The sequence below is a fragment of the Arvicola amphibius genome, chromosome 1, assembly GCF_903992535.2.
Source record: "Arvicola amphibius chromosome 1, mArvAmp1.2, whole genome shotgun sequence".
Classification (NCBI taxonomy): Eukaryota; Metazoa; Chordata; class Mammalia; order Rodentia; family Cricetidae; genus Arvicola; species Arvicola amphibius.
In genome coordinates this window covers 82,319,238-82,336,788 of record NC_052047.1, presented here as the reverse complement: position 1 = coordinate 82,336,788, position 17,551 = coordinate 82,319,238, and the positions used below count along the sequence as shown (strand labels likewise).

General features: G+C 49.0%; 1 protein-coding gene and 1 pseudogene across 1 annotated transcript in view; both read right to left on the bottom strand.

Annotated features, from left to right (window-relative positions):
- Spred2 (sprouty related EVH1 domain containing 2) overlaps window positions 1–7,113 on the bottom strand; it is a 107,875-nt gene extending 100,762 nt beyond the window's left edge. The window contains exon 1 of the mRNA XM_038311342.1: window positions 6,234–7,113. Within this exon, the coding sequence (XP_038167270.1) occupies window positions 6,234–6,259 (26 nt within the window). The 5' untranslated portion in view covers window positions 6,260–7,113. The remainder of the gene's footprint in view (window positions 1–6,233) is intronic.
- Window positions 7,114–12,911: 5,798 nt separating this feature from the next.
- On the bottom strand, window positions 12,912–17,551 carry LOC121677191 (annotated as a pseudogene).

Here is a 17,551-nt window from a genome sequence, read left to right as displayed (position 1 = left end):
TCACGTGTACAAAAGGCTGTGTGCGTGTGTTGTTAACAAAAACCAGCTAAGCGAGGGAACGGACTGATCATAAAACAGCTGCCCTGCAGTTGAGCGGGCTCTTAATCCAGTCAGTATCACACAATTTATTAACGCTACTCTGTTTTCTTTCCATGCCCTGGGATACCTGTCAGGGCATTTAAGTATACGCCTACTCAGAGCAGGCACGCAGAAAACACACCTTGCCCCCACCCACGCTCGTGCAAACCCTACTGAAACGCAGCGGGACACACACTCACACGCACTTAACACCTCTACATAGTTCCGAATGCTGTTCCATGACAAACTGTAAGGGTTTCCTCGGAGCATTGTGAGTTAGTTGCTCAGATAGGTTTTGAAACATCTGCAGTTTTATTACATTAGTTCATAAGAACGGAACAGCAAGTAGGAGGGGAGGGGAGGGGTTCAACGGGGAAAAAGAAAAAGATGAGAGGAGGGCGGGGTGGTTTACTGAACAAAGCACATTAAGTGTATGAACTTTGAAAGTCTAAATTAAAACACATACACATTGCCACCCAGGGCACTGTGTGCATCCATGAAAAATGACACCATAGACAGTGCCCCCAAATCACCAATGTATTATCTTTAAGGTCTTAAAGTCAGTCTAATTTCCTTCAGAGAAAATGAGCCAAAACAAACAAGCACACATATCAAAACTTCCTGCTCTGCCTCCATTAGCGCGCACTGGTTTCTGAGGATCCGCTGTTCGAGTGTTTGTGTTCAGCCAGCCATGTCGGACCCATGCCAGGATGGAGTTCATCAGCACAGCTGTCCCCAACAGCAAGCGAGAAGGCTCCCCCAGAACCCTGCAGCTACTGCAAACTGTTAATATTGTGATTTCTCCAGACTTCCCTGCAGGTGCAGAGACGCAGACCCCACCTTACTACGCTGGAGATTCACCTCTAATCTGGAAGACGAGCTGACCCACTGCCACAGTGCCACAGCCCAGGTTTCTTGGAAACGTAGAGGCAGGAGGATTGCTGGAGTTCAGGAGTTCCATGCCAGCCTGGGGAACACAGTGAGACCCCTCTAATCTCCATCTCTAAAAATGAACCAATCAAGCAACACTAAACTTCTGGGTCCCCTGTAAGAGGAGCAAGTGCTCTTCACCACTGAGCCACCTCTCCAGTCCCTGGGGTCTCTTCATCTGCTGCTATGTATCTCTAGGCTTCCAATCTTCCAGGAGCACCAAGATTCCAATGTGCACTACCAGTTTCTATGGGTTTTGGGGATTCTAACTCAGGTTCCCGCATGCTTTTATCTATTGAGCAATCTCCCCAGGACCAAAACAGCATTTTGAAATAATTATATCCATTACTTTCTTCGGTACACGTTTATTAAGCAAATACAATGTCCTCAATGGTACTGGGCCAACAGGAGAAAACTAAACAGTGCAATTATTACGCAGTAACCCTGAATCCAAAGTAGCCCATAGTCTGATGTAGAATCTAGACCGGAGAAGCCCAGCTATATGGTTAAGAGCTGTCTGGCAGAACAAGAGGAAACACTGCAGCCGGTAGAGGCGGGGTGGCGAAAAGTCAAGGCAACCCCAAAGGATAGCTCAGAACTGGCTGGGAAGAAGACTCTACTCACCTATGGATGGAAAGAAAAACAGAATCCCCAAACGAAGAGCAACAGTGAACTCGGAATTCATCCCAATAATTCAACACTCAGGGCCATCCTCAGCTACACGGTAAGTGCGTGGTTAGCCTGGGTTATATCCTCTCTCAAACAAAAAGCACAAAAACAAACTCACAAAAGCAGCAAGAGTAAGCAACCTGTTGGGGCAAAAAAGTTGTAGGTCTTCCTATGGTGTTCCTTACGGGTTTTGCTGGTTAAGGCAGCAGGAAAAGTATCTGAGACTTGTTGTAGCCACAATAAAAAATGTAGCATTTTCTAATGAATGGATCAAGATTCTGATTTTGCCCAGTCAACTCCTATTTTCAACATCAAGAGTTCTGCGTGTAAAGATTTCCTGGCTCAGGAATTTAAACCTGTGAGCTCTAAACCAGCGGTGTTAGACAGCAAGAGCTGTCTCAAAATATTCAAACAAAAGAGCCTGCTTAACACTGAATGGAAAAGGTATTCCCAGCCCTGGGAGGCAGAGGCAGGAGGATCACTGCAGGCTCAAGGGCAACCCCATTAAATATGTGGTAAGTCCCTGGTGAGCTGGGGCTACACAGTGAGACCCTGTCTCAAACAAACAAACTCACAGACAAACAAATGCTAACGCAGTCAGCTGGGCTTAGTGGGGTGAAGCTGTACATAATCTCCAATACTCAGGGGACTGAAACAAGAAAATCATAAATTCAAGTCAGCCTGGACTACAGAGTGAGCTCAAGGCCAGTCACTAACTTTCCTGTTGCAAAATTTATCAATTTCTGAAAAACAGAAGGAAATAAAACAAAACAAAACAAAACTGGGGCTGGAGAGAGAGCTCAATGATTAAGAGCATTAGCTGCAAGTTAGGCGGTGCGGGCTCACACCCCAAATACCGGCAAGCTATGAGTTCGAGACCAGCCTGGTGTACAGAGTTCCAGGACAGCCAGGGCAACACAGAGAAACCCTATTTCAAAAGAAAAAATAAATAAAAGAAAGAAAGAAAGAAACAGTATTTGCTGCTCTTCCCAAGGACGGGAGTTGGGTCTCAGCACTCACATTCGGTGGCTCCCAACGGCCTGTAACTCTAGATCTAGGGGATCCGGTGCTCTCTTTTAGACTTCACAGGCACTACACGCAAGTGCACAAATGCACACCCAGACAAACGGCACATAAATAAAAACGTCTTTTGTCAGGTGCGGTACAGGTGGGTTGCAAGCCCAGCATTCAGACACAGGAGGAAGAGGGAGGCATTCAGAGACAGCCTTGGCTGCACAGGGAGTTGGAGGCCAGCCTGAGCTCATAAAACCCTGTCTCAAAACAAACAAAAAATCAGGACCCTGTTGGGGCCAAGGGTGGCTCATTAGGTCAAGAACTTGCCATAGAAACCTGATGACCTCAGTTTGATTCCCCAGGATCCATACAAAGGTGAAAGTAGAGAACCAACTCCATAAAGTTGTCCTCTGACCTCCAACACGGCACTCACGTATGCATGCATGCGCACACACCATTTACACTGCACATACACACCAAAAACAAACTTTTGAAAAGACAAAATTGTATATGGTTCAACATTGCCTGTACCGGGTCTAACACACTCCAGTAACAATACTCTGAGCCTCCATCCATAACCTTGAAGAGAATTACAGCATTCTCATGCCCAAGTTTGTTTGACTTCACTTGAATGTATATGCGTCTCATACTTTACACCAAGTTTCCAAAGAAGAAAAACCACGGCAACAGATTGTCACTGATTTAGAACAATTAGGAACAAACAGAATGACTGGCAGAAGCGTGGTGAATCCGGCCAGGAGGCAGGACTCCAGCTGCGGTGAAGCAACCGCCTAGCCTGCAGGAGGCCAGGCACACGAAGCCTGACCGTTGCCCTTCACAGACACTAGCTGGGTCCAAAGTGCTCCTCCTGCACCAGGCTGTGGAGTGAATTTCTCCAGTCACTAAAGGGGTGCTCTTGGGCAGACTACTCAAACTCTCTTCAGTTTCCTCAAATACAAATAGAGTTAATACCACAGCGGGTTCCACACAATTCACTGCCACAGAAGTCGTATTAACTGACTCCAGAGGCTGGTACAAGGGTACAAACATGTCAGTGAAACCCTGTCTCAAAAACAACAATAACAACAACAACAACAAAAGTCAGCACTCAGGAAGCTGAGGCAGGAGGATCTCTCTAAGTTAGAATCCAAACTGGTCTACACAGAAAGTCCCAAGTCAGCCAGGGGGTTCATAGTGAAGTTCTGTCTCAAAGACAAAAACAAAACAATGTAACCTCCAGCAAACATTTCAACAGCAGTGGAGATGCCGGGGCTTCCGATCCTCTGAATCATCTCCGGATCTATTGTCTCAACAGAACTTTTTTTGTCTTTTTGGAGTCAGGGTCTTCCTCTTAGCCCAAGCTGGCCTGTATAGAGGTAGCACAGGCCGGTCTCAAACTCACAACAGGTCCTCCTGCTTCGGTCTCCAGCTGCTGGGATAACAGGTGTGAGCCACCAACTTCAACAAGGTGCAGTCAGCACTCGTAAAACTCACCTCTCTTCCCAAGACCGGAGGGAGAGGTGTTCACTTCACGCTATTGCCCCCGCCTGAAATCCTTTGGTTTAGGCTAGCAAATGGGCAAGGATTCAGAGCTAATGCGCTGCAGAAGGGCACAAGCCAGACTGGCGCTCCTGCACTCTCCACGGAAGGAGCCAAGGAACCCTCGGCAGTGCGCAAAGCTCTCCAAGAACCCCCAAGAGCACAGGTTCGGGTCATCGCTCTTAAGGCTACTTACTCCTACGTGCAAGCACGAACTGGGGGCCAGAAAAAGGATTGTTTATTGGCCAAGTTCCAAAAGCGGAAGGCCTAGCAGATATTCCTTTCCCTCCACATTTCAGCATGAAAACTCCCAACTTCTCTTTTCCGCTTTATGATGTCAATGACAGGTATAGGAAGGCGAAGTAAAATGTCTAAAACAGGCCAACAGGGGCTGTGTGGGGGCTTGCACAGCAAGTGGGAACCTCTCCAGGGACAGGTGTCTTGACAGATTAGGGTGACTGCAGTCAAATCTCCCTGGGGACACACCGAAGGAAATTCCCTTCCCAGAACATCAGCTTCCTTCCACCCAGCCTGACAATGGACGCCAAAGGATAAAGGGCCATTTAAAAACAAACGAGGGCTTGCTTGTCTGGGTGTGCCAGGCCCTGGGTGCAAACTCCAGCACCAAAAACAAAGAAAAAGGTAAGGTTTCTCATACTGGAACACAGGATTCTGCCACCTGCTACAAAAGCTCTTTAAGACTCCAGGTCACCCAGTCCTAAGTCACTTCCCCTCTCTGCTCTCCAGAGTGTCCATGGGGAGGTGGGTTGGGACGACACACAAAAGCAAAATACAAGAGGTTTGGAAACTAGTCTCCAGCCACCCAACCCCAGGTCTTCCTCCACCTCGGCTTCCGGAGGCTGCTGACCGGCTCTGGAGTCCAAGCAGGAGCCGCTACTACCTTGGCTAATGGCAACACTGAATGAAAGGAGCCGAGGCAGACTTAGGATTTATGAATGTGCAGGGGAGGAGGGATATCATGTGACAATAAAGGAGACCGTCTTATTCACAAAAAAAGAGGGGGGGTTGGTGGCGAGCTCAGTCACTGAACAGCAGTCACAGAGTAAGGACCGCTTGGACCCCAGGCAGAGTACCGGCCCCGGCAGAACGGCGGCCCCGCCCCCGGAACCCCGCAAGGGAAACGCCTCGAACCCAAGAGGGAGACCCAACCCAACGCGCAACTAAGGCGTGAGGCGCAGCCATTTGCGGGGAGACGGTGACAGGCCCGGGTCTCCCCAGGGGGCGGCCCGGGAGCACCTCCGACTAAGCACCGAGAGCTTTGTTCCCCTTGGGCCCGCGGGCCGGGCACACTCTCGGGCACGCGCTCTCCCTCACAGACACGCCAGGAGCGCGCTTCCCGCACGCTCTCTCCCGCCCTCGCTGCACACGCTTCGGATCCGCCCCCAGAGCTGCCCCGACACCGCGGGGCGTGTGTGCCAGCCCACACGCGCGTGCACACACTCACGCGCACCGGGACTCCGCGGGCTGCTCCCGCGCTCCGGCTGCTGCGCGGACCCAGGCACACGGACCCTGTGCAGAGCCGAGCCGAGCCGGCCCTCCCCCAACTCCTTCGTGTTTTTATGAATGAAAATGTGGTATGCAAATGAGAGCGATTCAAGAAAACGAAATGGCGGAGCCGGGCCCCAGAAGGCTCCGGAGAGGACTGTGGGGCAGGCAGCAGAGCCAGAGTCACAAAGTTACCATGCACACAAACCCATCGACCCCGGGATGCCCCGCGTGGAGGGCATTGGAGCTTCAGCTCGCGCAGTGCGGGGACTGCCCCGAGGTCATTCGCGCGCCCTTGGCCCCGGCCGCGACCCGGACTCGCAGACCCTAGGCGGTTCCTGCAGCCTCCCCCAGTCAGGCTGGAGAGCCTCGCGCGCAGCCCCGACAGCTTGCAGCACCCCACGCCAAGTTCCCCCGACGAGTCCCTCGCCTGCGTCCTTGCGGCGGCCCCCACGCCTCCCTGCCGGGCACCCGTGTCCCACCCGCGGCGAACTTACTCGTCCGGGTGTGTTTCTTCGGTCATTTTCTTGTTCACCTAGACGCCTGTCCCGCGGCGGGCAGCCTGGCTCCCTTCATCTTCCTGTGCGCTCGCCCCCCTTCTTCACATCTCCGACATCTCCTGATTTGGTGGTGGAGGGGGGAGCTAGAGATGAAGGGGGCGCCTAGGCAGGCGGAGAAACGGCGCTCCCCGAGCGCAGGGCGAGGTCTGGGAAGGGGTGCACCGGGCAGCGGACGCCACAGGCCGGCCGGGCGCGGCCCCCGGGCTCCAAACGGGCGCAGGGGCGAGATTTGGGAAGGGGATCCGGAGGGGTAGAGCAGCAGAAAAACAAGCACGCTTGGGGCGGCGGGCGGGCTGCCGGCTGCGGTGAGGCCGGGCCGGGGTCGCCCCCGGGGACCTGGCCAATCAGGGTTCCGGGTAGTGCTCGGCGGCCGGGGGAGGTGCGCCTGGGAGGCGGTGCAGGGCGCCCCGTCCGAACCCCATCTCGCGACTCCACCGATTTACTCCATATTGGATTCTCAGCGCCGCCAACAGGAGGAGGAAGTAGGGCGGAAGCGATGACGTCTTCCCAGCGGCCAGAGGTGGTGGAGTGCAAAAAGCTTCCTACTTGCAACCAAAAGAGAGAGATCGAGAAAGAGAGAGACAGAGACAGAGAGAAACACACACACACACACACACACACCACTTTGTCCCGCCTACTGAGAGTGCCCGCTTCTACTCCCCCTCCCGCTAGCTTCCAGTCCGGGAGGAGCCGCGCGGAACAGCGTGGTTGGCGCTGTGTTTGTCCGGCTCCAAATCCTTGTCTCCGGGGCTCCGGGTTTTAGGAAGCCCAAGAGGGAGGGAGGCGGGAACGGAGGACGAGAACACATCTGGCTCCCGTTTCGTTCTCTCCCTCCTTCTGAACCTTTGGATTAAAAATCAAGTGGGAGGTGGCGGGGCGGATTGGGGAGGAGTTAAACTGAAGCCCGAGAGTTCGGGCTCGGAGCAGTGCTACAGGGTGCGGGTGGGGGCGGCGGTGCAGGTGGTCCCTGTTGACCTCAACATCTTAACTGTGATAGAAACCGAGGTAAGAGGGAGATGGACTTTGCCAGTGTCCTGAACGGCAGAAAAGGTTCAGTTTCACGAGAATCTTGCGATTTTCTCTGTCTCTTTCTCTTTGTCTCTCTCTGTCTCTCTCTCTGTCTCTCTCTCTCTCTCTCTCTCTCTCTCTCTCTCTCTCTCTCTCTCTCTCTCTCTCTCTCTCTCTCTCTCTCTCTCTCTCGTTTTCTAACCTGCCTTCAAAGCTTCAAAGTGCTTCGAACTTGTTATGTGGCCGAGACTTCCCTTCAACTCTTGGTCCTATTGCCTCAGCATTCCAAATGATGGGATTATTCTTGTGCACCACCATGCCCACCCAGAGTGGGCATTTTAAAAAACTCTAATTTGCAGAAAACAAAAGGTACATTGGACCCAGATGAGAAACTTTTGTATTGCGGGCAGAAATGGAGCTCAAAGTAACACCAAAGTATATTAAATTATCCAGTAGTCTCTTTCTTGTTGGTGAATAATGTCTCTTGTCACCAACTCTTAAAGTCTATAGTTAATTGGGCCACAGATTACTGGCCCTTGATGGGCTTTGGCAAAAGGGAGACCCGGGAACTCATTACTCTACACGGCCATCTTTTTATTTTAGTTTTGTTGTTGTTGTTGTTTGTTTTGTTTTGTTTTTTAGAATATGCTGTGGGCGGGGAGGGAAGGGGCCGCATGCATGCATGTCTGTGCACCCACGTGTGGGCAGAAGCTGAGGTCGTTGGATCTCCTGGAACTGGAGTTGTATACCTGGTGGTTAGCCTCCACATGGGTGCTAGGAATTGAACCAAGGTACTCTAGGTCAGCCAATACTTTTAACTGCTGAGCCATCTCTCCCCACATCTCTAAATTTTTCCTGCCATGGCCTAGTACCTGCCTGAGGTTTTCTGAGTGGACCCATGCAACATTTGAACAATGAACAGGGTTGTTTCCCGGACCTTGGCTTGTGCATTTGCCTGGGATCTGAATGTGTGGTAATGAAATCCTTTTATACAATTTCTGAATGGGATACCATGTTTTCACTTTGCATTGGATCCCACCAATTTTAGAATCATTGGGCATCTCCCGAGGTCCTGCCAGGGAACAAGAGACATAGTCCCTATTCCTTTCTGTGTTGACTGAGGTTTCTGTCCCACCGGGTCCTGCAGTTGTTCAATCCCAAAGAAAACACGGAGGTCTACATTAATTATAAACTGGTTGGCCTAGTAGCTCAGGCTTCTTATTAACTCTTATAACTTATATTAGCCCATTATTCTTGTCTGCGTTAGCCATGTGGCTGGGTACCTTTGTCGGCAAGGCAGTCACGTCTTGCTTCCTCTATGTCTATCTGGCTGTCTGGGTGGCAACTGCAGACTGACTTTCCCTCTTCCCAGAATTCTCATAGCCCTGCCTCTACTTCCTGCCTGGCTACTGGCCAATCAGCATTTATTTAAAATACAAGTGCAGATTACAGACCATTGTCCCACAGCATTTCTGTTTCCAAATACTAATAATGAACATTTCTATCCTCCTGAATATGCCATGAGAGACATTTCCATAGATATTTAACTAAATGGGATTTTAACTAAACAAACTAGGAGATTAAATATTTGCCTCAAAAACAGAAAGCTGCTGGATAATCCCATTCTAAAAAGACTGAGTCAGGAGAATTGATACTCATTCAAGTCATGCCTGGTCTACACAGGGAATACTAGGCCAGCCTGAGCTATTAAGCTAGATCTAAATAAAACCATAAAAAGCAAAAAAACAGTCATGGTGGGTCATGTCTGTAATTCTAACATTCTAGAGGCAAAAAGGCAGGTGGATCTCTGTGATTTTGAGGCCAGTATGGCCTACATAATGAGTTACAGACCACCCCTGGGCTACATGGTGAGATCCTGTATCAAGAGGAGTAGTAGTAATAATAATAATATTTTTAATAATAATAATAATACAGACCAGCAGCAACAACCAAAACAAAACCCCTACACAAAACAAAAACAGACTCTCTTAGAGGTATATGCATAGAGAGAGATCCACAAGGTCTTGAAAATAAGAGTCTCACTTTTGAGTCAGATATAAACTGGTTGACTTTTTTCTTTGCTCTTCACAATTATGACCTCTGTGGACACAGACTGAGGATCCACACTCGATTCTGAATGCCAGTGGCATGTAGCAGTAAGGACACCAGACCTCATGAACACCTCTATTTTGGTTTTCTCTCAAAAATCCTGAGACCCTGAAAGTAAGGTTTCTATCAATTCTTCAACTTTCACAGAAATAACAAAGCAAACCTTGTCTTTTTTTTATTTTGTTTCAGTTTTTAAGGTCACGGAGAATATGAGACATTCTGGGTGTGGTGGTAGACACCATTAGTCCTGGCATTCTGGACACAGAGGCAGGTGGATCTCTGATTTCAAGGCCACGCTGGTCTACACATCAAATTCCAGGCCAAATAGGGCTAACTAGTGAGACCTTTGTCTTAAAAGGGGAAAGGAAAGGGGCGTGGCATGATGACTGTAGAGATGGCTCAGTGGTTAAGAGCAGTGGTTGTTCTGCCAGAGGACCCAGGTTTGATCCCCACTACCCACATGTTCCCTCACAACTGTCTATACCTCCATTCCAAGGGTCTGATACCCTCTTTTTTTTTTTTTTTTTTTTTTGGTTTTTCGAGACAGGGTTTCTCTGTGGCTTTGGAGCCTATCCTGGAACTAGCTCTTGTAGACCAGGCTTGTCTCGAACTCAACAGAGATCTGCCTGCCTCCGCCTCCCGAGTGCTGGGATTAAAGGCGTGGGCCACCACTGCCCAGCCTCTGATACCCTCTTCTGGCATCCAAGGGCACCAGGCACCCATGTAGTACATAGCTCTATGGACAGGCAAAACACCTATACACATAACAAAAAATAAAATAAAAAATAAATTTAAAAAAAGTGATGCATTCAGGACAAGGAGTATAAGTTAGCATGAGACTTGCCTTGCCATTGGAGGATCTATGCTCCATGCTTAGCACCCATATTTGGTGGCCTGCATCCCAATGCTGGCGAGATAGAGGCAGGCAAAGTCCCCAGGGCTCACTAGTCACTCCTGCGACCTAACTGGCAATTCCCAGATCCCAGCAGACCACTGTCTTTTTAAAAAAAAAAAAAAAAAAAAAAAAAAAAGCATGATGGTTGGCCTCTCAAGGAAAAATACCCAAGATTTACCCAGCTCCTCTCCAACCCACCCCCCCCAACAGTGCTTGTACATAATAAGACATTGCTGTCACTAGGGCGCTTGGCTACAAGAACTCTGAATACAAACTATCTGGAAAGGGCATCGGTTTTTTGCCTGTATATAAGATACAAGTTGAACTCAAAGAGTTTTTACACATAGATGTCAAGAGAACCAAGCTAAATATTGTCTCTCTGATGAGGATGATTAAAAAGACATTCTTGAATTGGACGTGGGATCCATACCTGTTTTGGATGACTAGCTCATGGATTTAGACGCGAATGGGGAGTTTTGTGTGGCATGGCCTGGGTATCCTGTGCAGTATATTCCAGAAGATGGCTACTTACCTACCACCAGCACAGTGCCTCATGAACAACTCGGATTGTGCCGATCTAATTCTAGAACTTGTTGTAACATCTCAGGAACTATTTGTATTTGTGTTGACTTGTCCCACAGATGTCTTATTATTTTTCTCATTCTCTCTGCCACTCCTACAAACTAAAAAATCATGTTCCTTCTCAAAAAAAAAAAAGAAAGAAAGAAAGAAAGAAAAGAAAAGAATCGGAGACATTTGAAAATAAGTATTCGCTTGTGCTGATTTTAAATTTTTCGATTCAAAAAATCATCAATCTGAAGGTACGGGGCACGGTAGCATCACCGGTATTCCCAGTTCCTGAGGTAAGATAATCACTGTCAGTTGGGACACATAGCTCCAAACTAGTGTGAGATCCTGCCTCAAAAACAAAAAACAGAAACAACAAACCAAAAACAAAAAAATCGCGTGGGTAGCACAGTCTTGTATCCCAGGACACAGGAGGGTTAGTAGTTCAAGGTCATTGAGTTCCAGGACGCCCTGAACTGCTTGAGACTCCCTCAGACTTTTAAAGAAAGTGTTGAGTCAGTAAGAAGGTAAAACTTCAAAAGTACTATCGATCTGCACACTACTTCACGGAAACCCAGCGCGGCTGCTTGCCTCTTAACTCCTAGGGCGGGGCGGAGGAGACCCCGCAGCAACTCTGCCTTTCCCCCTGGGGGCTTCGGGGAAAGCCTGGAGCACCCCTCCGTGGAGGCCACAGCAGCTAGCGGGACCGGCAGGCCCAGTATCTGGGCAGATCCCGATTTTCGAGCCTGCGGCCGGTGGTAGGGGAAGGGGTGGTTCGCGAAGTGGGCATTTAGGCCTCCCCTGCAGCCCGCTCTCCCCGCCCGGACAAGGAAGGCTACCGCTGCACGTGGGATCGTGGGATCGCAGGCCACGAGCTCGGCCCTAGGGCTGTCCTCGCCTCACCCCACTCTGCCCCTTCGGTATTTCTCAATGACCGGCCGCTCGAGAACACTTCCGACGCGGGGGAAGGGTGCCACTCGCATGGGTTTATCAGTTCCTTCCGGTCGCGCCCCAGCTGCTGCAAAGCCTGCATCACTAGGCTCCAACAAGCAGCCGCGGGTACCCGCTGTGCCAAGAAAGCCCGGGACCGTGCAGACTTAGAGAGAGACGCCACGGCCCTGCAGGGTGAATGGCTCGGGCCCATTGCACAACCTCCGGTTAATTAGCCAAGGGCGGTGGTGCAGGGCTCTTCCCCCGGGCGGCACACTCCCGGATCATTTTCCCTTTCGGTTGCCTAGCCAGGATTTTATTAAACAGAGATGAAAGGCCCTGCCCCGCCTCCCTCCACACGGGTTCAGTTATGAATGAAACGCCAACCCTGCTGTTTCTGAGGTCGTCACTTCAGGTAGGAGGGTGACTTGAAGCGTGCTCAGCGGCTCACCAAAGACTCAGATGTGCCTTTGCTGGGGAGACACAGAATGCAGGAAGTAATCTACAGAGCAGAGCAGGAAGCTTTCTTTGTGTAAAAATGTAACCGCCAGGGTTTGCCCCAAGTTTCAGTTTACAATTGTACAAGCCTCAGCCAATTTAAGAATGAGTTATGCAAAGGGTCTTCCGTCTGAGGCTGCTCACCCTAGCAGGCCGCTGCTGCTTGGAAAGAGGTGTTTTGGAGTAGCAAATTACTACATTTTAACCCCATGCCTACTGACTGTAGAAACCTAGAGGAAGCCAGATTTGGGGGTACACTCCGGTATTCTCAGCAGGAGGCAAGAGGATCAAAATTGGACCTATGGTACAGAGAGGAAGAGATCCTAGAATTGGGGAGGATCAGAATTTCAGAGTCAAGCTGTGACCCAGGTGGTACACTGCTTGAAGCATTTGGTGTGCATGAAGTCCTGGATTTGATTCCCCAGCCGTGAAGTTGTACCTGTTACCTAGAATGCCAGAAATTCCTACACAGTTTGAGGGACACCTGGGATCCTTGGAGGTTCTCACAGAGGGAATTAAAAAAAATTAAGAGCGAAGTGCTGGGATTAAAGGCGTGTGCCACCACTGCCCAGCTAGGATTTTTTTTTTAAACTAAAAATCATGCCTTACTAGCTTCTGAGTTCTAGTTCAGTGCAACCCACTTTGCGCCAATCAGGGGCGTCTCTTCGGATGGTGGAGGGTTTGCAAATGGGCTGGTGGTTACCACCTCCACGGGAATTCTCCACGGGATTTATGGCCACACCCTGTATACGTGGCCAGCAATTTTTTTTTTTACTTGTACGTAGGCACAGTAAGCCTTTAAGATGTGTTTGTCAATTCTGCCCCTGCCGTCACAAACGCCTATGACAGCTCTGTTAGTCACAGAAATGACCCTCTTGGACCCTGAAGGCGGCTTCACTCGGATCTTTGTGGTCTCCAAGTTGTGGAGTGACAAAACACGATAATAGCCTCGGGCATTGTGCCCACATGCAAAAAAGAAAAAGAAAAAAAAAAAAACATTGCCTATAGATACTCCGCTGGGCTTTCTTGCCGCGTTTGCCGCGTACACAAAAAAATGTGGAAGCTCTCTACAGTGATGAATAGTTAGTCCACTTCTTAAATTGGCAGGGATCATGAAAGATCACTTTCCCGTGGGGAATGCCACAACCAGTCATGAATAATGTCCTTTACGAAGCCCTGAATAAAGCCTTGCTACTTAGCGGAGTGCGTAACAGTGCGCAAGCGCGGCATACTTACGCGTTTCACTTGCGCGATAAACTCAAGAGCCTACCCTCTGTTCTCGGATCACATAGCCCGTGGTGATGAGTCTATCAGCAAGCCGGGTGAATGAATTTAAAATCTTGTTTTTTGTATGTTTTACAAGCACGCAAGCTCCCCCCAACCTTGTGTATGTGTGTGGTTAGTGTTTCTTTGTAACTCTGGCTGTCCTGAAACTCTTCCTGCCTCTGCCTCCTGCGTGCTCAGATTCCCAAAGTTTAGGATCTAAACACCAAACGACAACTAAAATTCTTTCTTTTTTGTTTTTGTTTCGTTTTCTTGATTTATGTTTTTCCAGACAGGGTTTCTCTGTATTGGAACTTACTCTAAAGACTAGGCTGGCCTCAAACTCAACAGAGATCTCCCTACGTCTGCCTCCCAAGTGTTGGAATTAAAAGTGTATGACACCACCTCCTGGTCAGTCCAACTACATTTCTTTTTGTCAGGTGTAAGATAGGATGTCTGTGGAGACCTGAACACAGGTCTAGCTTGCCAGGCCAGCCATTCTATTACTGAGCAGCATTTCTAGTTCCTTCTCCACACGCCATAACTTTAACAAACAAAAGAAACAAAGGGCGGCGGGGGGAGCTTTTTCTGTAGTGTTGGCTGGGTCCTTCTGTCTCAGCCCGAGAGTAGCTGGCACTACCTACAGCTTTGCTGCCATTCCCACTCTAACTTTGTATTCCCGAAGCACTAATTTCTACACAAATGGATTTTAGTATGTTGGAGGCAAGAGCCAAGAAGTCACTTTTCATTTAAGGACTGAGGTACGCCACGGAGTCACGGGGATACCAAGGCAAATGAACCCAAGCCTTCTAGGTTAGGACTGTAGCTGGTGATTGGTGTTTGTGTAGATGAGGTAAGCCAGAGAGTAAACTGAGGTCGAGGAAGGCTGTCCAGGGGAAGGGAGGTTTGTGTCAAATCTTGGAGGACTGTTATGACTGACGGACGGGTTGTAGAAGAACTGCAGAAGGAGAGGTAAAGGGAGAGAGTCACAGGAACAAAAAGGCCTTGAGGTATAAGCTGGTGTTAGAGGCGGGGCAAAGTCACTGCAGGACCTAAAAAGGGCAGAAGCTGGGCTAGGGAGGCCCCCACGGCCAAGCTAAAGGTCAGATTTTATTTTGAAGTCACACAACCTTCTTCAGCCAGTTCACAGCTAATCTTTGTTCCGCCCTAGAGCCCTGCCGCTGCGAGTTTAGTTATGCAAATGTAGGGCAAGCGGTGTCCATTGTTCAGGGATCAGTGAGTGAAACTGGAGTCACAGACTGACAGCTCAGGGGCAGGGGAAGGCTCTCAGGCAAGGGTTTTTCTGCCTTTCCTTTTTTTTTCTAAGTAAAACTGAGTTTAAGTGAGAATGTTTTATACATAAAACTTGAGATCTTTGGTTCTTCCTGGAGGGGAAAAAAAGGAAGGAAAGGAAGGAAGGAGGGAGAGAGGGAGGGAGGGAGGGAGGGGGGAAGGGAGGAAGAAAGAAAGAAAGAAAGAAAGAAAGAAAGAAAGAAAGAAAGAAAGAGAAAGGCAGGCTTTGGCAACTCTGTGGGCCAAGCCCTAGTTGGTAAAAATTGTTGAGCAGTAAACTCTCTGCTGGCCCCAGGAGGCATCTGAGCTTTTGACCCTCGGAATAAAAGAACATTTCATGACTAGATCCAAACTCGCATTCCCGATTCCAGGAATCTAGAGAATTGCTACTGAGTAAAGTGATTTGCTAGGAGGAGCATCACACATCCCTAAAACCCCTTCCCCAGAAGTCTGCATTATGGGTAGGCAAGCCATGCAGGGTGCATCCAAGAGGGCTTGGTCATAGCCCAGTGACAAAGAACAGTGAGGCCCCTAACCTGGCAGCTATTGCCTATCCCAGTTCAGGCTCGGTTTCTAAGATAACCTGGCCATCTACTACTCAGCAGGGGGTTCAAGTGACCAATTGAAAAAAAGTCACCAAATTGAATCCTGCATGTACCCCATATCTCCAAAGAAGGATACATAAGACATGGGCTCAAACGTTTTAAGCAGGGAACACAGGTCTCAGATTGCACAGTCCTAAGAGATTTGATTACTCTAGGCCCTGTAGATGGTTTGAGGTGAGCAAAGTCAAAACTAGTCAGGAAGACATTTTCTTCCAAGAAGAGAAACACCAGTATATGACAGAGCACAGTGGCCATGGCCGTGAAGACAGATAATTCCCAAGACACAACGAGGGTAGACATGGCCTATCTTTGCGATTGATGAGATCTGGGACTCAGGAAGAGGTCTGGGACAATTCGGAATTCTAACTTGTGTCCCTTGGTCCTCCTAACAAGGTCGGGATAGGCATCTTGAAGGAGAAGGAAGGGCCACATAATAGGCAATTACTATCACCACTCAAGCTGGGAAACACAAAACAGGCCAGGCCAGAGGGAAGCAGAACCCAGAGGTGGAGATGGGGGTGTAGTTAGTTCCTGGGGTGGGGGTGTGATATATAGCACTTGAAGTCAGTCTTGCCCTATGCCTGACTTTCAAGCAGTAAAAGCTAATACCTTCCCCCCCCCCCCCCCCCCCCCCCCCCCCCCCCCGTCTTGAGCTAGGTTGAGTTGGACTTCTGTCTGTGAAAATAGAGACTTGTCCTTTGAGTAGTAAAGAAGAGTGAAAGAAACTAAGTCATGGAATATAAGGCGAATATAATTTATTACTATTGTTAGTGCTAATTTGGTTTCTCACCACTTATCTGTGACAAATATTTCACATTCACAATGTTATTTCTCTTTTAATATTTAATTAATTAAATTTTGAGAGAAGGTCTGACTACATATCCTTGGTTTACTTGGAACTCACTATATAGACCAGGCTGACCTCTTCCAACTCAAGAGATCTGTCTGCCTCTGCTAGGATTAAAGGCATGGCCCATCATGCCTTGCTATAATTAAATCTGGCTCATGGGCCGGATAAGACCCTCAGAGAAGGTTTTGGTTGTTTTTAATCTTTTTTTTTCTTAAATAAAACTAAGTTTAAAACAAGAATATTTGCTGAGCAGTGGGATTAAAAATCCCAGCACTTGGGAGGCAGAGGCAGGCAGATCTCTTTGAGTTTGAGGCCAGCCTGGTCTACAGAGCTAGTTCCAGGACAACCGGTGCTACAGAGAAAAACCCTGTCTTGAAAAGCAAAAACAAACGAACAAAATATGTTTTATATAAAACTCCTGGGAAAAAAAAGGATGTGGCAACAGTGAGTGCCAATTCCTACTTTGTATATGTGTGCACACACCGGTATGTGTGCGTGCGCATGTGCTTGTGAGTTTGGGAATGTATTCACACATCTGGAGATCAGATAGCAAGCAGGAGTCTTAGTTTTCTCTGGTCAGAAGTTCCTGAGATGAGTTGGCTTTGTCAGAATGCAATCTTCCGAGTCACTCATCTAGTGAAGACCCCCACAGAGGGCATAGATATGAAGCTGTCCATTAACTCTGCCTGCGATCTTGTTAGCCTTAGCCACTTTCATCTGATGGAGGCCTAGTCCTTGGAAGCACTATTGCAGTTGCCTGTAAAGCATTTTTTTTCCCAGTACAAGCGCAAGGTCTGTCTGGCCATACCATTTGCATGTGGAGGCCGGGTCTTCAGCTTTCTAGATAAGTTCAAAACCAGGAGCTCCTTTGGCAGGGTTGGTGGGGGAAGTGGGTAGGGGAACGGAAAGAGTGGCAAGATAGGGTTTCACCAAGTAGCCCAAGTCTGGTCAGTTACTTGCTAGTTAGACCAAGCTGTCTTGGAAGTCACAGTACTCCATCTACCTCAGCCTCCCGAGGGCTGGGATGGCAAGCATGCACCACCACAGGTGAGACTCCTCAGGGAGATTTCAGGATGCGGGGTTAGCAGTTTGACATAGGTACCGCTGACCAGTACCGAGGATGCAGAGAGACTTGGGTATAGTGGGATTTAGTCAGCACTGTGAGGGGTCTAGTCCTGTCCAGTGCTGGTCCCCTGCCATCGCCATCTCCCTGCGGCTCCCTCCCACTGTGCGTCAT